The sequence below is a fragment of the Acartia tonsa genome, chromosome 13, assembly GCF_053477335.1.
Source record: "Acartia tonsa isolate MP-2025a chromosome 13, ASM5347733v1, whole genome shotgun sequence".
NCBI classification, from domain to species: domain Eukaryota; kingdom Metazoa; phylum Arthropoda; class Copepoda; order Calanoida; family Acartiidae; genus Acartia; species Acartia tonsa.
In genome coordinates this window covers 32,669,830-32,691,268 of record NC_137272.1, presented here as the reverse complement: position 1 = coordinate 32,691,268, position 21,439 = coordinate 32,669,830, and the positions used below count along the sequence as shown (strand labels likewise).

The window sequence follows — 21,439 nt, the reverse complement described above, 5'->3', positions numbered from 1 at the left end:
TGCACAAGTATTCTTATAAACAAATCGATGAGTAAGAGAGAGAGAGAGAAAGAGAGAGAGAGAGAGAGAGAGAGAGAGAGAGAGAGAGAGAGAGAGAGAGAGAAAGGGGACAATGAACTGTTTATTACACTAGTCCCAAAAGTTTTATAATAACTTTTTCTTATTTTCTTACTTGTTGCCTTAACAACTTTGGGGAATTTTGATTGGTTGATTCATTAGGTTGAGAGTTCGAACGTTTCAACCACTATTTTAAACTACAGAATGGGTAATTTTATGTATAACCATTGGGTATGTACATCGGCAATTATCTTATCCCTTTAGATTCCTGTAAACAAATAGTAATCCTTATAATAAAGTAATAAGATGTTTGTCTGTCTGTATCGTTAAATCTCTGTAACCGCTGAACCGATAGGAATATATGGAATACATGGAATTTATGGAATACATTTATGGAATACATAGAATTTATGGAATACATGGAATTTATGGAATACATGGAATTTATGTAATACATGGAATTTATGGAATACATGGAATTTATGGAATACATGGAATTTATGGAATACATTGAATTTATGGAATACATTAAATTTATGGAATACATGGAATTTATGTAATACATGGAATTGATGGAATACATTTATGGAATACATGTCTTTGTCAATGGCAATAAGCAACATGACTTGCCACATTTATTAAAAAGTGTTTGTGGCCTTTTTATTTCATCAGCAGTATGTATGTAGCTAAAGATCTCAAAAAAATTTTTATCACAGCCAGTCAGGTTTTGTGCTATTTTCTTAGAAGCTATACATAATGCCTATGAAAAATAACGTCATTCTGGCATTCCATTGCTCAATTAAAATGTATACTGGCCTGTCATTGGTTATTTAGTCTGTGTATTGGCTAATCCTAGGTCATATGTATTGTATGATGTCATTTTTTTCATAGGCACTATAAAATTAAAGAGCCTCATTTTCTTGGACTTAGCTCAAAATTAATAGATATAAACATTTCAACCCAATAAATATTTTTGGGACCTTAAAAGACTATTAAAACGCTACCCTTATTCTATAATACAAAGTAGAATTATGTCTGTCCGTCCGTCTGTCTGTCTGTTCATCCCTAGAGATCTTGGTAACCACTGACCCGATCGGTTTCTACTATTCAGGGAATATACCTACTGGTCCTTTGGTGGTTTTAGGCTATTTTCTTATTATAGGGACACCCCTAACCCCCCCCCAAAAAAAAAAAAAATTCTCCCCCCAATTTTTTTTCTTTTTATAATTTTTAATGTGGTGGTTGCAGCACCAGAGGTACTTAATGTACTTATACAGCCAGCAAGGAAAGGTCTGTTCACCCTGCAGATATCTATCTATCTATCTGTGTACCTGAAACAGCCAGTAAGGACGGATCTGCCCACCCTCCAGAGCACTCGGCACTGTAACCACTTCCAACACTGGACCCTGAAAAAAAACATATTTTGCCTGTGCAAACATTTTAATTTGATAAAGTAGCCTTGGGTTGAGATGGATCAATAGCTTTTAAAAATGAAATATAAATATTTATGGATAGAAAAGTGATTATAGAGATGCTTTACAGAGAGCAGACAAGAGGGTTGTTTATTACACTGGTCCCCAAAGTTTTATAATAATGTTTTTTATTCGTTTGTTTAACAACTTTGAGTGTTCAAACGTTTCAACAACTAATTGTAATTTACCAAAGGGGTAAATTTGTGTCTCATCATTGGGGATTTACATTAATTTATCGGCCATTGTCCTATCCCATTAGATCCCTGGATTCTTTAGCAATATACCTAATGGTTCTAGAATTCCATAATTAAAAAATCAAATGGTATTATGATTTTTAAAATAAAATATTATTTATCATAATACAGGCTTATATATTTTCTTTTTTTCTGTTAAAGGAATCATAATGCTAAGTTTAAATTCGAGAGAAACATTTAAAATTTCCAAATTAATGATAATCTAGCTGTACAGACGTGACAAACATAGTATAAGTAGATAATCCATTTGACGAATTTTTCGTCAAACTTAAAAAGGGATATTTAGCAGGCAAAAAAGCTTTGTTTTTTTTGTTATGTACGAATCCATTTGAGAAATAGTGCGACGCATTTTTTTGGCGATATAATTTTTAGAAAGCTAACTTTATCATAAGAAATCCAACTAATGATAATTAACTTATTATATGTTTTATTATATGCTTCACATTATACGAGAGAAGAATTTTGTACACGATACAATTTACCTCAGAAAAGCTTTTCCTTAGATATGCAACAATTTAGGGCTGACTCATAATGCGTAAGAAATGAAAAAATTATGCCCGTACGTACCATAATCTGTAAAATGTTTGAACCAATGATAAACCTCATTTTTCTCCTATTGGCTGATTTAGACAATATATCTTTTGAGTATCTCTATTACAGAAATATAGTAGGAGGAAAACCATTTCACAAAATAATTAAAACAAGGATGACAACAGATGTTCAGTTGTAATAAAAAATAAATATGAGATTCTTTTAAAAAATTAATATTTGTGTCTTATATTATTAAAATTAAGTAACAGGGTGTTTGTTTGTTTGTCTGTCTGTGTGTCTGTTTGTCCGTACTGAAGGATCTCGCTAACTGCTGAACCGATATGGTTCTCCTTTACAGAGTAGCTTTTCAAAGGTCCTGGCAAGGTTTATATTTTTAAAAATTATCGCAAAAAAAACATAAACTAACCTTATTTTGCGACGAAAATGTTTTGGTAGAGAGCTAGCTTTAACATAGATTGAAAAGAAAATAAATTAAGTGCTCCTAGAGGCTTATGGGGATGTCGCCTTTAGTTTATTCTAAATTGGTAGAAGGAATATTAGCTGTCTATATAACATAACAGCCGAGAAAATCTCCCAATAGTGTCGAACTGACGGATGGATAGACAGAGTAGATTCGCTACTATCAAATGACACATGACAAATTTGTAATTTCTGAAATTCTTTTGTTAAAACTTAAAAGTGTACACGGACATGTGCAAAAATTTAACAGAAAAGAAATTTCTATCTGAGCGTTTTCTTCATATATTTTAGCTAAGACAAAATAAGCAAAACAACAAACGCAAATAACAATTACAGTGTCAGAGGGAGAGAGAGAGAGAGAGAGGGGGGGGGCAATGGGCTGTTTATTACACTAGTTCTTAAAGTTTTCCAATAAAGTTTTCTTATTCGTTGGCTTAACAACTATGGGGCCTTTTACTGAATTTTGATTGGTTGGTTTATACGTTGGTTTGTTTTAACCACCAATTTTAATCTACAGGGTGTTTCAAGAGAAATGTCTTTTTTAAAAACTTAATTGTGCATAGAAATTATGTTAGAATCGTCATAAGCTCAAGTCTTTGGAAATATGAGGACCATTCTTGTGCTATGTATTGTATAGTATAGGAGCTAAATGGTAAAATGTTCCAACTCAATTTAAACTTTTCATCCTTTTTCTCATATTTTCAACGTAGCTCCTAAACTACAAATAGCACAAAAAAGTACTTATATTTCCAAAAACTACAGTTTATGACGATTCTAACGGTATGCATAACATTTTTACTACTATTAATACAAGCTGCGCAATTTGAATTTAAACAATGTGAATATTTTTTCCTCAACCTTTAAACCAAAAAATCTTCAAAAATAAGGCCTTTGGAAAAACCGGTTTTTAAGGCATTTTTTGAAATAATCATTTTTAAATATTTGAAACATAAATGGATTAGAATCAGTTCTCCAAATATATAAAGCATTTTATATAATTCTTTTATTTTCTATGCATAATTAAGTTTTTAAAAAAGACATTTCTCTTGAAACACCCTGTACAGAAGGGATAATTTTGTGTCTAAATTTTAAGACCTCTGTTGTTCAATAATACCACGTTACCTATTAAGCCTAAACCTTGAAGAGGTGCAAAAATCTGCAGGCCTACCCTTTACCCAATATAACCTACTCTTACTTAAGGTGAAAACAGTATTACTATACAAAAAATACTCCCAACTTTAATATTTCAAAACTAACGGGGGAAGTGTTAAACCGCCGCAATAATTCACAAATAAAAAATACTTACAATTTAATATGAACTATTATGAACATTATTTGAATTTGCCTAGGCTAATTTTAGCATTTTTGTAAATGCATAATATTTTGCAAACCGTTTACAATTTGGTGAAAATATTTTGTACTCTATCACTGCTTCAGACAGGATCATGGATAATCCTTATATAAAAGTAATAGGATGTTCATGTATCGCAGGATCTCACTAACCACTGAACCGAAGTGGTTCTCCTTTACAGTAAAGCTTTTCATAAGTCCTTGGAAGGTTTATGACTTTTTTAGGGGATGTTACCAACAACACCCTCCAATGAGAAATGGCCTAGAAATAAATTTATACTTTCTCATTTTAAATCAAAAATTGAAATTATGCAAGAGTCGCCTTCTACCCCCTCCCTCATCTCAAGTGCCCCTAGATGCCTCTAGGGGCGTAGGCGCTAGTAATAATATAAAATAATTAGCAGATCAGCACAGTAAAAAAACTGTTATACTCTTTCTTTATTTCTTCTAAGTTATTTATCTGTCTTGTTATAAAAATGATTGTCTCTTTAATAAAACTAGCGGATACACCCATAGCATCTAGGGGCTAGATAAATTGCTTGAAAATGTGTTCAGAAGTTATTAAGATGGGGTGATGGGGCACAAACCAACTTTAATATTTAAATAAGGTTTACCTGACGGTGTTCTGGAGCTGGAAATGCGCTGGGATCTCCAAGAATCTCTGCAGGCAAAAAACATTGAAATTGTGTAAATTTCTTTTGATTTGTTTGCTTATCTTTGTTAGCTTTCAGTCTTTATTTTGTTAGGTTCGTACTTCTGTTATGTCAGGCTGATAATAGTTATAGTACAGTACGGGTAATATCTTAGTACATAACTAGAGATTTCATAAATATGAACAGCTACGACTTTTTAAAAAGTAATTAAATTTGGTGCTTTTTAGAACACTAGTAGCTACGCCCCTAGCATTTAGGGGCTCTGTCGAGAGGGGAAATAACAACTCCAAAAAAACTATTTAACCTACGTCACCCCCAAAATCATTTGGGGGTGGGGGTAATCAACCGTTTACCCCCCTCCCCTTGTACGTCCCTGGATAACCCTATTACTTTATCGTTATTGAGATCATAAAATTCAGACTAAAAACACTTATTACTTTCTGAATATAATAAAACACGGCTTAAACACGCCGTAAAAGACCTTGTGCTTTTAAAAATCAATCTCTTTATAAGCCTAAAAGACATTTAGGAACTTTAACACACCTTATTAAACCTAATTTAAAATAATGATCACAAGTCTATTTGCATTTTTAAAGAATTTATTCCAAGTGAAGGTGTTTTTTTATTTAATGTTTCATTGGCTGTCTAGATTAATTGAAATTTCTATACCTTGCTATCTCTTTAATGCAATGTCTAAAGGGATAAGACAATGGCCGACTAATTGATGTATATTCCCAATTTTAATACACAAATTACAATTAGTGGTTGAAACGCATGAACACTCAATTTAATAAACCAACAAATCTAAATTCATTAAAAGTCCAAAAGTTGTTAACCCAACGAATAAGAAAACGTTATTATAAAACTTTGGGGACTTATGTAATAAACAGCCTATTGTCCCTTCAGTCTTTAGTTTTTATGCCTTTTACATTAAATGTATAGAGTAAGAGCAAAAAATGTGCAACTAAGCTGGGGAAAAAATTATTACAGAAAACTAAAAACTTTAATATGTTTTAAAACTGAATTTAATTATCTATTGTGTACTAAAGTCAACAAGAATGAAATCTTGCATAATGGATTCAGACAAGTTAAATCAATCATAAGAATAAAGGAATCCGATGTTTGTACATAATTTTCCAGAGCTGGATCTTTAAATCATTTTAGTGGTGAACCGGATCGGGGTGCGCTAGAGGTTGGCCGAAGGTGAGCCACAGCCACTGATAAAAAACATTGATATTTAAAAGATTTTTGGCGCGGTCCGATCCGAACCGGTACAACTTCATAGCTTTAGCTGTGTCAGTACGATATTTTATATAAAAGTTTTATTTATAAAATATCATACTGATGTGGTAATACGACAGCCAGACGGACGGGCAGTTTACAGAATTGCTACGCTGTGACTTATCATAACAAACCCTCTGCACTAATCTTATTATATCACCATTTATCTCATGACCGATGTTGATCCCGCTATCCAGCGGTCAAACTGGCCTGCCTAAATGTGGGGAGGGGCTCAAACACGCAGCTATCACGCGCCCCTCACGCGATTATACAACCGGGAGGCGCTGCCTCCCCTTTTACCACAGCTGCCCCCACAGCCTGTCTACCGCCGGGAGCTAAGCCCTTGCGTCCCACACCCCCTTCAAACCTAACCATTGTTATAATCTGTTGTATATATATAGTAAACATTCATTGTAAATATTATTCAGTTAAATATATAATTTCTGTATGACTAAATCCTGCTAGTTTGTTTTGGTAGAATAATTCAAGGCTAAGGCTCGTTGGACTCGAACTCGCAACCCTGTGAGCTGAAACGTTCGGCTTACCACATCTTGGTGTCAGCATGTTTCAATCGAGCCTTACAGAAATTAGCCTATTCTACCTCTGATTGGACCCTTTGGCAAGTAAGGGGACAATCAGCCGCCAACTGAGAAGCCAACTGACCCGTGAGACGGCCTTTTTAGGTCGAATTTCCATCATTTTGAATGCAATATGTGGGCCTTTGGCCTACGGCAAGCAGATTTAGCCTGCTAAAAGCGCCAGTTAAGACGCTTTTTCCGTACCGTGTAGGAGTAGCGCTAGGTGCGCAGCCACGGTAATCGGATAATTTAGCTCAAACGGCTACAGAACTGAGTCTAAATTGGCAAGTGTAGCTGGGACAAGCCCCAGGACACCCAGGCCAAACATACGAGACAGACAGCTGGGTGCTGGTCTCCTTGAGAAGGCAATGTGTGGCTGCGAAGCTTCAGCACACAAGTAAGGCCTACCACTGCGACGGATAGCAGAATTTGAGCCACAGGCACGGCAGGACGGGACATTCCCTGCCGCTGCCTTCCAGGATTCGAACCCGAGGCGCTGTAGGACGGGCCATTCCCTGCCGCCATTTTCGGGATTCGAACCAGCGGCGCTGTAGGACGGGACATTCCCTGCCGCCGTCACCCCTCTGAACCTTGCAGGACGGACATTCCCTGCTGCCAGTGCTTCCAGAATCACACCTAGAGCTCCTAGTGATAACAACACATAAGTGTGTATAAATGTCAACCAAGTGATAAAAAGAAATATAAAATTGTTGACCCAGTGATAATTGATAAGCTCTAGTGATTCGAAGCTACAGGCTAAGCCACCATGGTAAGCGATACCACCATAGCTGCGGTTCGGCCACCACCGAAGTTTCTGCCAACCCCAGCCGAACGGGAGGCCCCCTTGTCTCAAGGGCAGGACCTCCACTTCCCCTGCCATATCAGGGTGAGGTTTCCCACTCCTGACCCTGCCCAGCATGTACAGGTTGATGCCATGGTCGATTCTGGCAACCGTGTACCAGGGTCTGCTGTAATTTCTGAACACCTCATGCACGCAATGGGCGTGCAACGCATGTTGATTCCAGACAACACCCAAATCCTGACTGCTAACGAGGAAGGCCAGCCCCTCCAGGTAATAGGAAAATTGAAAGAATTATTTATGGCAGTCTCACACACCCTTATACTCCATCTGTACCACGTGACTGTGGTACGGAATCTCTCACACCCTCTGAACCTAGTTCGGAACTAGGCTCTGTTTCGACATGCAACCCCCCTGCTTGTGGGTGCGTGGGGAGTTCATCCCACTCCGTGGCATCCCCATCGACCGGGAGACAGCCGAGAGAGAGCTGAGTTACGAGGGGCCTCTGCCAGGCCCACTGCCAGAGCAGCCGCGTGTGGTCGAGAAAGGCACGCACTGGGTGGACACTGCACTCAACGCCCATAGGGGGACCAACCTGCTAGCCATGGGGTTGCCCCCAGTGCCCAAGGTGCCGCTGGAGAACCTGCCAACAACGTTCCCTGAGATTGCCAGCCCTCCAGAACCAATCTTCTCCGCCGACACCTTCATCAACGGCCAGCCGTGTCCACCTGGCCCCCTCTACCTGGGACCCCCAGCCATTCAGCCAGCCAAGTCCGAGTCCAGACCCGTCAAGTCGCGGTCTGATGCACCCGGAGCCACACTCAACTCCCAGGAACCAGCCTCTCACGGCACCGTGCCCGTCAAGTCGTGGCCGGCCGCCTCCGGAGCCACGCATGGCTCCGCTGCCTCAGCCTCTCCTAGCGCCGAGCCCGTCAAGTCGCGGCCGGACGCCCACGGAGCCCAGGATGGTCCCAGCGCCCCGGCCTCTCCCAGCACCGAGCCCGTCAAATCGTGGCCGGACGCCCTCGGAGCCACACCTGGCTCCGACACGTCAGCCCCTCCCGAGGCCGAGCCCGTCAAGTCGCGGCCGGTGGGTCCCGGAGCCAAAGCTGACCCCGCACCAGCCACGTATAGGCTAAGCGCTGTCACTCCAACTGACGGCCAGCCCCCCCAACTCCGCACGGCCAAGCGGGTGGTCTTGCCTGGCCGCGGTGTCATGGCTGTCCCTGTTGAATTAGTAGGACACCGTACCAAGGATGCCATCCAACTAGCTGCCCCAGAACAGAGGTTTGGGGAGGATCTTGTCATCCCAGAAGGCCTGTATGCCCACAGGCCTGGCTCCGCCAGCGTGTTTCGAGTGCTGGTGGTAAATGAAGGGGAGACGCCCCTCCTGCTGGACGCTGGCCTCCCAGTGGCTGGGGAGCTAGTCAAGCCTGACATTTTAGAGGTTTCTGATAAGCCTCCCCCTCGTCTCCACTCGTTCCAAGAGCCTGTTGAGCCCCCAGATATGCAGGAGCTGTGGGAGGCCCTTGAGATGGAGGACAACGAGTTCCTGCGCAAGGACCCCTTGCTCAAAAAGGAGGTTTGGACCCTGTTATCAGAATACAGGGACGTCTTCTCCAACTCTACCCCCGGCTGCACGGACGTAGTAGAGCTGCAGCTGCGCCTCAAACCAGGGACCCAGCCGATCCGCCAGAGATTTAGGGATCTGAACCCGCGGCAGGAGGCTGAGCTGGAGAAACAACTGGACACCTGGCTACAAGAGGGAGTCATAGAGCCTTCAGACTCCGCCTGGAGCAGCCCCCTGGTGCCCATCAAGAAGAAGGACGGGAGCACCCGCTGGGCCGTCGACTACAGAGCCCTCAACAAGTGCCTGGAACTGGATAGCTACCCTTTGCCCAGGATCCAGCAGTTGGTAGAACGAGCTGGAGGACACCGCGTCTACAGTGCCCACCTCCAGTCATATCTTGACGACGTCCTGACCTTCCACCAGGATACCTGGGCCCACCTGGCTAGGCTCCGGGAGGTCTTGGAAGCCCACCGCAGGGGAGGAATCCGCCTCAAGCCAGCTAAGACCAAGCTGTTTCGAGCCAAGGAGGATTATCTGGGCCACACCCTCAGCCGTGAGGGGATAGCCATGCAAGAGGATTATATTGACCGTATCCTGGACTGGCCGGCCCCCAGCACCCCCAAGGATTTGCTGGCGCTTCTGGGGTTCTTTGGATACTACCGCCTGTTCATCCCAGAGTATGCCGACCTCACCTACGAGATGAATCGGCAGAAGACGGCCAAGACCCTAGCCTGGACGCCTGAGATGGAAGCCCAGCTGCTACAGCTCAAGGACAAGTTCCCCCAAGCCCCTATCCGAGCACCACCCAGGTTTGACTTGCCGGCGGTATTCCAGCTCACCACAGACTTCAGCAGCCGCGCCATCTCTGCCATTCTGAGTCAATGCCAGGACGGCAAGGAGAGGCTGATTGCCGCCGTGGGGCGCAAGACAACCGACCCCGAGACTCGCTACCCGTCCTGGAAGGGAGAGATGGCCGCCATTATGTATGGAATCCGGAAATTTCACGGCATCTTGTCCTACCGCAGCTTCCAGATCAACACTGATTCCTCAGCCTTGCTACAGATGAAGTCGCTGAACACATCCACAGGGATGGTGGCCCGCTGGCAGGAGGAGCTAGCGGCCCTAGATTTCACTGTCTGCCACCGTCCTGGCACCCAGAACACCAACGCCGACGCCCTCAGCCGCCGGGAGGACGCCAACATGCCGACAGCTACCGCTGAAGAATTAGCAGAGCAGGCTGAGTACATCCACAACCTTTGCCAGCTAGGGGAGTCCGCAGCTAGCCGGCCCCCTGCCGCACGACTGGACCCGGCTAGAGTATTAGAAGCCCAGACACAGGACCCTCTCCTGCTCCGTGTCCGCCAGTGGGTGGCTGATGGCAGAGCCCCAACTAAGGCTGAGCTGCGCGGCAAGGAACGAGACGAGCAGCAGTACGCCAGCCGCTTCACAGCCCTGGGACTTGACGAGCATGGCTGCCTCACCACCACTGACCAGACCCTGACAGGGGAAAGAACAAGATACCTGCTGCCTTCGGCCCTCCGGCAGGACGCGTTCTTTTTAGCCCATGGGACCCCCATGGCCGGGCACTTTGGAATGGACGCTACTATCGCCCGCGTCGCCATGCATTTCTGGTGGCCCAACCTGTCCCGTGACGTCCGCCTGATGGTTCAGACTTGTCCTGAGTGTGTCCAGAAGGTTACCAAGGAAAGGTTGAAGCTAGGAATACATGTGCCCTCCCGCCAGGGGTATCCACAGCAAGTCCTGTTTATTGACCTGGTGGGGCCGCTGCCAGAGACCCCAGCTGGAAACCGCTATATCCTCACCTGTCAAGACGGGTTCAGCCGGTTTGTCAGCCTCTACGCCATCCCCAACAAGCGCACCCTCACGGTGGCTGAAGCCCTGCTGCACCGCCACCTGGCCACGTTCGGATGCCCCCTGAAGATCCACTCCGACAACGGGATGGAGTTCACCGGCCAGGTATTCAAGGAGCTGGCCTCCAAGCTTGAGATTGGCCTGACACATCCACCGCCCTACAACCCGCAGTCCAACCGAGTGGAAAGGTTCCATCGGACGCTCAACACAGGCATGCGTCTGTTCCTAGACAGAGACGACAACAACTGGGAGCCACACTTGCCTGCCATTGCCTTCGCCTACAACACCAAGGCCTGCAGAACCACCGGCGTGACCCCGTTCCTGGCCTACTTTGGGAGAGAGGCCAAACTTCCGGTGGACATGGTGCTCCGGCTGCCAGACACAGAATATGCCTCGGTTCCAGCCAACGTCCAAGCTCTCCTGCAACGCTACCATGCAGTGTATGACGCCATCCAGCAGCGAGAGGAGGGAACCATCCGGAGGAGCGCGGCAGCCTACGAAGGCACGGCCAAGTACGAGGTTGGAGACTTGGTCTGGTACCTGGCCCCCCGCCTGGTGCCAGGGAAGGCAGCCAAGATTACCAAGAGATGGACTGGCCCCTGGAAGGTAGTGCGGCAAGCTACAGACGTCCATTATGTCATCAAACCTGCCTCTCCAACCGCCAGGATCTCGGAAGTCACCGCGCATGTAGGCCGACTGCGCAAATACACTGGAGATGTGACTGCCCATCAGATTCCAACAGACATTCAAGGCGACCTGGACGGCGACGAGGATGCCACCGAGCTGCCGGTTGGAGCTGCAGCGCCGCCAGCTAGTGACCCAGGACAGTTCCCAGTGTACCAGCCAGCCGCAGCCGCCCCACAGCCTAGCGGCCAGGATCGTGACCCGATAGAAGAGAACCTGCAGCATCAACCCAACGAACCACCGCCGCCGCCGCCAGCTCCAGAGCCACCCAGAGATGCCATCTGGAACCCTGATACTGACATGGAGAACCTGCCGGCCAGCAGCGAGCCTGCAGGAGGAGAGGCGGCCACTGCGATGGAAGAGGCGGCCCCAGAGGACGAAGCTGAAGCAATGTGCCCCCTGCTGATGACAGCCATCCCCATCAGAGTAGGAGCTAGGAGGCCCAGCAACCTAGACCAAGCAGGCGCCCCCATGGAATTTTATGCGCCTGCCTCCATCGTTATCCCCCCCTTGGGAGCCTCCAGAGTTAGCCTAGGCCTCCGTGTCCAGTTACCAGCCGAGACAGAGTTAGTTCTGCAGACGAGGCAAAACTTCCAACGACGGGGCTTGGCCGTCGCTAACCCACGGCTGGAAGCCAACCGGGAGTTGACAATGCTGATATCCAACCACAGCCAGACCGAGCAGCGAGTGTCTCGCGGAGCCTGTATAGCCAGAGCTGTCCTCCACCGAGCTGTGCCCCAGGAAGAGCCCGTCCTGCGCAGACATAGGTTGTCGTATCCCCAGGTTCAAGGCCTGGTGGCTCGAGAGCCCCGCAACCCTTGAAGGGGAGTTTGTGGTAATACGACAGCCAGACGGACGGGCAGTTTACAGAATTGCTACGCTGTGACTTATCATAACAAACCCTCTGCACTAATCTTATTATATCACCATTTATCTCATGACCGATGTTGATCCCGCTATCCAGCGGTCAAACTGGCCTGCCTAAATGTGGGGAGGGGCTCAAACACGCAGCTATCACGCGCCCCTCACGCGATTATACAACCGGGAGGCGCTGCCTCCCCTTTTACCACAGCTGCCCCCACAGCCTGTCTACTGCCGGGAGCTAAGCCCTTGCGTCCCACACCCCCTTCAAACCTAACCATTGTTATAATCTGTTGTATATATATAGTAAACATTCATTGTAAATATTATTCAGTTAAATATATAATTTCTGTATGACTAAATCCTGCTAGTTTGTTTTGGTAGAATAATTCAAGGCTAAGGCTCGTTGGACTCGAACTCGCAACCCTGTGAGCTGAAACGTTCGGCTTACCACACTGACACGGCTAATGTAATAAAGTTATATATTGTTTTATAATAAAACAATAAATAATTTATATTAAAAATAATTATAGAAATGTTTTCACGATAGTTTTGCAATAAAATATTAAATTAATTGAGAAAAAAATATTTATTTATTAAATACAGTTCACCCCGACCTGGAGCGTTGGTTACACTCGTCGAGTGTAACTGCCGCGCCAGAGCCGCGCCACTGGGTGAGCCGGTTCGCCTATGCTATTGTGATTTAAAGATTGTTATCAGGTGCGCCGATCTGGATCGCCCCAATCTGGCGCACTACTAAATGATTTTAAGATCCATTGTTGGATCAGTCCTTCAGTTGCTAGGGGCCAACAACTCTGGGATTTATCCTATGCTTTTTGTTTTACTAACTGCTTGAAACTGTCTATAATTCGACGAAAATTTGCACTAACCTAGCTAAAGTATGATAATCCTAAGAATCGCCATTTCAAATACCACTATCATTTCAAATACATTCATAACTTTATAATAAAGTAAAAGGATCTCTGTCTGTCTGTTTGTCTGTATTGAAGGATCTCTCTAACCGCTGAACCAAATATTGTTATCCTTTACACGGTAGCTTCTCATAGGTCCTGGGAAGGTTATGGCTATTTTGGGGGAGAGTACCATCATCCTCAAAAGAGGAAAAAAAATAAAAATCTTATAAGAAACTAAAATTTAAAAAGTGGCACGTCCCCCTCCCCCCTAAAAAATGTACACCCCTTTATTAACTTTTTTAAAATAAAATTTTTAAAATTGATTTGAAATAGGGGGGAGTCGAATTCAACTCACCTCAAGTGCCCCTAGAGGCCTTTATAGGCGAAGCCGCTAGTATAAGTATATCATATTGTTCAAGAAATCGTTTGGCACAATTCAGATGTCTCCGTTACAGACGGAACAAAATGTAGATAACTTCGGTTTTATAAATTAATTAGGATCATTTTCAAAATTGCAAGTTGGTGTTTGTTGCACCCATATAAAACATCCAAAATACTTTCTAAGTTGATTTTAATGCATTTTTGATGAACATCTTAAGGTGGTAATTATGAGATTTCGCTAATATTTGACCATTTTACACACGATTTATTTATCTATAATACAAAGTAGAAAGTCCGTCCGTCCGTCTGAAGCTTAAGATCTTGGTAACCACTGAACCGATTGGATTCTACTCTTCAGGGTATATACCTACTGGTCCTGTGGTGGTTTTAGGCTTTTTTCTTGGGTGGTGGGACACCCCCAAACCCCCAAAAAACAACAAAAAAAAAAATTTCAGGAGATTTCCTTGGTCCTTTTTTTTGCAGAAGATTTCCTTGGTTTTTTTTGCAGAAGATTTCCCTGGTCCTTTTACGAATTTCACCTTAATTTTTTTTTGATCACCTCTTGGGGCAAAGCCCCTAGAGGCTAGGGGCGAAGCCGCTAGTGTGATTATGAACTTTTAACAGAAATAGATGTATATCAATTAGCATATTATAATCTGTCATTAATTCTTAATATTATATTTCAGAATATATTTTATTGGATGACTTGAATTGTGTAGGTAAAATTGTAAAATTAGAGTTGTAACTACTTTATAATTACACAAAAATATAATAATTGAATGTTTCTCCTGCCTATAGTTTGTTCTGTTATTTGATTCCCAAGAATTGTTCAGATTTGTTAACTCCTTTCAAATACAGATGCATTCATAATCTTATTTTTATCTATCAAACATTAAAGTAAAACTTTCAATTGGGTCTTTGAAAATCAACTAGTAGAGTCGGGATTATTATTACAGCCAAGTCGCAACAAAAGAGCAGAAAGTAAATTTCCAGCAAACGAAAAAGGTCCCCAACAGGGTGATCCAGGTAGTTTTCTAGTAATACATCTATGTTTATAAATATCCCCTGATTACACATTGCCTATCTATCTATGAGTATATCTGTGATGAATCCTGCCATCCCATAGTAACTATCTAACTATCTACCTGTATATACTATCTATCTATCTATCTATCTATCTATCTATCTATCTATCTATCTATCTAGCTATCTATGAGTATATATGTATGCCTGTGATGAATCCTGCCATCCCATAGTAACTATCTAACTATCTACCTGTATATAATATCTATCTATCTATCTATGAGTATATCTGTATGCCTGTGAAGGATCCTGCCATCCCATAGTAACTATCTAACTATCTACCTGTATATAATATCTATCTATCTATATATTTATCTATCTATCTATGAGTGTATCTGTATGCCTGAGAAGGATCCTGCCATCCCATAGTAACCAGCCAACTGCTGGTCTCACCCCCAACCTGAACAAAAAAATAAAAATTAAATTAATAAAAATAACTGTAATTTAAAAGAAAACTTATTGTTGGAAATATAATCTTTAACAATTAAGTCTTAGGTTAAGGAGGGCTATATGAATACAAGAGCCTGCTAGGGCCAGTTCCTATTCGGGAGGGAACAAACATGCATTTTCATTTGACTAAAATAAAAGTTAGAGGATGGCATTTTGTGGTCTACTTGCTGTTTATAAGATTGTTTAAAACAAAATATTATTTTTGAAAAACCATATTTACCAATAACTTTTCAATATTTAAGGGTAGGACAATAATAGATAGATAATTCGGATGATGGAAAGAAAGGAAAGAAAATGAAGTAACGGGTTATGGGTTAGGTTAGGTAAATGTTAATGATTGTCCTGTAGGATTAAGAAACAGGCCCCATGTGTTAGAGCCTCCCCGCAGTGGCTTAAAATAGGATAAAGGCTACTGTAAACAATAAGACGAAACCCGCTTCGTTTTCATTCCATTATCCGATAATTCTTAGTGTGTGTTAATATCTGTCATTGGTAGCTTCTATATTGGTAGTTGGAGAATTATTAAACAGTAGACTATGCCATAAAGAGGGAACGATGGGGTGTTTATTACACTACCTCAAAGTCTTATAATAACATTCACTTATTCATTTGCCTAACAACTTTGGGGACTTTTGATTCAATTCATTAAGTTGAGTGTTCATTCGTTTCAACCACCAATTTTCATCTACAGAAGGGGTAATTTTTGTTTCATCATTGGGGATGTAAATTTATCTGTCATTGTCTTATCCTTTTAGATCCGGTAGACTATACCTGCCAAGAATTGTTGGACACATCAAGGCTGAAGCTTGCTACTGGCTCATATGTGTTGCAGTTATCAACAACCTAGAGAAATGGATAATGGATATAGAATATACGTGGATATTATGACAGGAAAAAAATGTCGTCAATTTAGGTTGCTAACATATTCATCAATTATTGGTCAGTTTGCTCATTTAGTAGGAGGGGAGTAGATGTGGTTAAGGGGGGGTGGATCGTTATTTTATCCAGCTACAGGTTTTGATTTATTAGAGTATATGCTAATCGGGAGTAAGATCAAATGAATAATAAATCCATTTCTCGATCTATATATTGGTAAATAAATGAGTAGTTTCGCCCCTAACCTCTAGGGGCTTCGCCTTAAAAGAGGACAAATAAAGGAAAGTTGTCCGATATTAATTTTAAAAATACCAATAAATTAAGGGCGGGTCATTTTTTTGGGTGGTTAGGGGTTTCCATTCCCTTAAGAAAATAGCTGAAAACCACTGCTGGAAGAGTTACTGTATACTCTGAGAAGGATAACCTTTTTTGGCCAGTGAAAGTCGAGATCTTATGCTTCCCACAGACATCGTAGTATTTTGTATTATAGATATTAATTGCCTCCGATTTCTTGGTAAACAAAGATAGATAGATAAATGCATATTCAGATAAAGATAGATAGATAAATGCATATTCGGATAAAGATAGATAGGTATCCTAAGTTATGGTGTGAAGGCTGCCAACTAGTGGTTTCTACTTGTTCTTGTTGTAGATAGATAGATAGATAGATAGATACCTTTACAGGAGAGTAGCTAGAATATCCCCAGTTATGATGTGAAGATTGCCAACTAGTGGTTTCTACTTGTTCTTGCTGTAGATAGATAGATAGATAGATACCTTTACAGGAGAGTAGCTAGAATATCCCCAATTATGATGTGAAGGCTGCCAACTAGTGGTTTCTACTTGTTCTTGTTGTAAATAGATAGATAGATAGACAGATAGATACCTTTACAGGAGAGTAGCTAGAATATCCCCAATTATGATGTGAAGACTGCCAACTAGTGGTTTCTACTTGATCTTGTTGTAGATAGATAGATAGATAGATAGATAGATAGATACCTTTACAGGAGAGTAGCTAGAATATCCCCAATTAAGATGTGAAGGCTGCCAACTAGTGGTTTCTACTTGTTCTTGTTGTAAATAGATAGATAGATAGACAGATAGATACCTTTACAGGAGAGTAGCTAGAATATCCCCAATTATGATGTGAAGACTGCCAACTAGTGGTTTCTACTTGATCTTGTTGTAGATAGATAGATAGATAGATAGACAGATAGATACCTTTACAGGAGAGTAGCTAGAATATCCCCAATAATGATGTGAAGGCTGCCAACTAGTGGTTTATACTTGTTCTTGTTGTAGATAGATAGATAGATAGATACCTTTATAGGAGAGTAGCTAGAATATCCCCAATAATGATGTGAAGGCTGCCAACTAGTGGTTTCTACTTGTTCTTGTTGTAGATAGATAGATAGATAGATAGATAGATACCTTTACAGGAGAGTAGCTAGAATATCCCCAATTATGATGTGAAGGCTGCCAACTAGTGGTTTCTACTTGTTCTTGTTGTAAATAGATAGATAGATAGACAGATAGATACCTTTACAGGAGAGTAGCTAGAATATCCCCAATTATGATGTGAAGGCTGCCAACTAGTGGTTTCTACTTGTTCTTGTTGTAGATAGATAGATAGATAGATACCTTTATAGGAGAGTAGCTAGAATATCCCCAATAATGATGTGAAGGCTGCCAACTAGTGGTTTCTACTTGTTCTTGTTGTAAATAGATAGATAGATAGACAGATAGATACCTTTACAGGAGAGTAGCTAGAATATCCCCAATTATGATGTGAAGGCTGCCAACTAGTGGTTTCTACTTGTTCTTGTTGTAAATAGATAGATAGATAGACAGATAGATACCTTTACAGGAGAGTAGCTAGAATATCCCCAATAATGATGTGAAGGCTGCCAACTAGTGGTTTCTACTTGTTCTTGTTGTAAATAGATAGATAGATAGACAGATAGATACCTTTACAGGAGAGTAGCTAGAATATCCCCAATTATGATGTGAAGGCTGCCAACTAGTGGTTTCTACTTGTTCTTGTTGTAAATAGATAGATAGATAGACAGATAGATACCTTTACAGGAGAGTAGCTAGAATATCCCCAATAATGATGTGAAGGCTGCCAACTAGTGGTTTCTACTTGTTCTTGTTGTAAATAGATAGATAGATAGACAGATAGATACCTTTACAGGAGAGTAGCTAGAATATCCCCAATTATGATGTGAAGGCTGCCAACTAGTGGTTTCTACTTGTTCTTGTTGTAGATAGATAGATAGATAGATACCTTTATAGGAGAGTAGCTAGAATATCCCCAATAATGATGTGAAGGCTGCCAGCTAGTGGTTTCTACTTGTTCTTGTTGTAGATAGATAGATAGATAGATAGATACCTTTACAGGAGAGTAGCTAGAATATCCCCAATTATGATGTGAAGGCTGCCAACTAGTGGTTTCTACTAGTTCTTGTTGTAGATAGATAGACAGATAGATACCTTTACAGGAGAGTAGCTAGAATATCCCCAATAATGATGTGAAGGCTGCCAACTAGTGGTTTATACTTGTTCTTGTTGTAGATAGATAGATAGATAGATACCTTTATAGGAGAGAAGCTAGAATATCCCCAATAATGATGTGAAGGCTGCCAACTAGTGGTTTCTACTTGTTCTTGTTGTAAATAGATAGATAGATAGATAGATAGATAGATACCTTTACAGGAGAGTAGCTAGAATATCCCCAGTTATGATGTGAAGGCTGCCAACTAGTGGTTTATACTTGTTCTTGTTGTAGATAGATAGATAGATAGATACCTTTACAGGAGAGTAGCTAGAATATCCCCAATAATGATGTGAAGGCTGCCAACTAGTGGTTTCTACTTGTTCTTGTTGTAAATAGATAGATAGATAGATACCTTTACAGGAGAGTAGCTAGAATATCCCCAATTATGATGTGAAGGCTGCCAACTAGTGGTTTCTACTTGTTCTTGTTGTCTCTTACTCTCACACAAACTTGTCTTGTCTAAAATAGAAATATTACATTAAACATTCAAAACCTTAAATTAAACCATTGAAAAAATCTTTCAAATGTAAAATAAATATTGAAATTTATCCCATGATAATGATAAACAAAATTACCCCTTTTAATAAATCAAATATTTTGTTGAAAATTTTCTGCACTACCAGTTTGGAACTAACAAAAGAACCCATAGTTATTGAGATAAGGAACATGGATGTAAAACTTTGGGTACCTGTCTTTCTAATATAAATAAACAACAAACCTAACAGTGATAGGTCGACATATAAGTTTTGTAGAGAACCTTTGCTGTTTGAAAATCTATCAAAACCGATTTGTAGCCAAAAGGTTAAAAAAAAGAAAACCTGCTATGGGTGGTTGACCTGATTTTTCATTGGAATATTTAACATCAGCTGGCTGTTGACAGTTCAGCTGTTTCGTTGAACTGTTACAACAGGGATAAGTCAATGGAAAATTAATTAATCTTCATGCTAGATAAACAAAATTTAAGACCGGTTATTAGCTTTCATTAAAGTTTCTGCGTAGTTTAGAGTGTGTTTGCAGTTTCAGTATCCACATTATAAACCTATTTAATTTACTAACCAAACATAACTATTCCATTGACTAATCCTTGCCTGTTTGGAGTTGCTTTCGACGTGGAAGCTTCTTTTGTACTGCTTGATCTTTTCAATCATACATAATATTACATTTAGGATTTATTTTATAACTAGCGGCTACGCCCCTAGAGGCCTCTGTAGAGGGTTAATTTTCTAGAGGTGATTTATCTTGGGAGGGTGGTGATACCCTATCCCAAAATAGTTATAAACATTCAGGACCTGTGAGAAGATTCCCTGTTAAGGGAGAACCCGATCGGTTCAGCGGTTAGCGTCAGCTTATACCAATAACGAAATTAATTTGGAAAAAATCACGAAACCTATACGTGGTTTTCAGTTGTCGTTGGGGGGCAACACATCGTAAAATTGACGACCTCTCTGTTTAAAATTATTTTAGATTTATTTCACTTGTTGGTTATACCTTATACATGGGTTAGCGTGATCTATTGGTCAGACATACAGACAAACAGAAAGACATCCTTTTACTTTAATTTAAGAATTTTCTTTTGGTAAATTATAAATTAAATCATTTAGCTCATTATAAAAGTAGGAAGGTTTTTTTTGCCTGAAGCTACGTATCTCTGAGATTATTGGTTCGAAAGGGTTGTACTTTTAAGGGTTTGTTTTAGGCTATATTTCTTACCTCCTACAAAACTTACCTAGATGCTAGGGGCGAAACTTGTGTTATGTTATAATAAAGTAACCGGTGGTCTGTCTGTTTGTCCGTACCGAAGGATCATGCTAACCGCCGAACCATTATGGTTCTCCTTTACAGGATGCTTCTCATAGGTCCTGGGAAGGTTTATAGTTATTTTGGGTAAGGGTACAGCCATCCTTTAAAGATAAATCGAAAAAAAATACAAACCCCATATAGTGACAGAAAATAATTTTAGATTAGGTTTTAAAGTATTTTTTTGTGGTAGTAGTCCCCCCCTCCCCCTCCAATAATTTGGGGTGTGGGGCGGGGGTGAATTTTACAAGTTATACATATTCATGATACAAAGATATATATTGAGAAGACACAATTCTTCTAAAGTTCTATATCTAAATGTATGTATAGGTACAAGGATGACAACATCCACAAAAGCGAAGCTCTGAAACGGTAGGACAAACGGACATTAACACTTGTATAGTGTCAGAACTGAATAATCAGAATATAAATGAATAAAAAGTCAAAGCAAAATTGTGAGTTAATTTGTTAAAAAACTTCTTGGTACAGGTTAAGTGAAAAAAATAAAAAATCAACATGTTTTAAATGGACGTACGGACATTCTGGTAATGATTATAGAGTTGCTGCGCATTCTAAATCGTACCTAACTACCACAGAAATCACAATGCAAAGTTTGAAATCGATAGGACGATTATAACATGCCTAAATTAACGAAAAAAGCTATCCGTCTCGGACGGACGGATGTACGTACCGACCCTAATTATAGAAAAGCTTCGCTTTTGAAAACTAATATTCTACAAAATTGACCATAGAGAGCTTTAAGAAGAAAATAAATAAAAAGATGGAAAGGTAGCAAGATAAGATCTGTCCAGGGTTCTAAAGGGAAAGGACAATCGTCGATAATTTGATGTATATCCCCAACGATAATACACAAAATTATCCCTTCTGTAGATTAGAATTAGTGGTTGAAACTTAATGAATCAACTAATCAAAATTCAC

The 21,439-nt window shown here is 41.2% G+C and overlaps 2 protein-coding genes across 2 annotated transcripts in view; both read right to left on the bottom strand.

Moving 5' to 3' along the window:
• Positions 1-14,608, bottom strand: part of LOC145335365 (uncharacterized) — a 28,895-nt gene extending 14,287 nt beyond the window's left edge. Inside the window, exons 1-3 of the mRNA XM_080181103.1 lie at positions 14,530-14,608; positions 4,759-4,805; positions 1,389-1,463 (exon numbers count right to left, since the gene is read on the bottom strand). The gene's annotated coding sequence lies outside the window, so the exon portion shown is untranslated. The remainder of the gene's footprint in view (positions 1-1,388; positions 1,464-4,758; positions 4,806-14,529) is intronic.
• LOC145335257 (uncharacterized) overlaps positions 904-21,439 on the bottom strand; it is a 75,270-nt gene continuing 54,734 nt past the window's right edge. Inside the window, exons 7-13 of the mRNA XM_080180995.1 lie at positions 19,792-19,839; positions 19,540-19,601; positions 19,056-19,162; positions 16,042-16,113; positions 15,164-15,220; positions 1,389-1,463; positions 904-909 (exon numbers count right to left, since the gene is read on the bottom strand). Coding sequence (XP_080037121.1) covers positions 904-909; positions 1,389-1,463; positions 15,164-15,220; positions 16,042-16,113; positions 19,056-19,162; positions 19,540-19,601; positions 19,792-19,839 — 427 coding nt within the window. The remainder of the gene's footprint in view (positions 910-1,388; positions 1,464-15,163; positions 15,221-16,041; positions 16,114-19,055; positions 19,163-19,539; positions 19,602-19,791; positions 19,840-21,439) is intronic.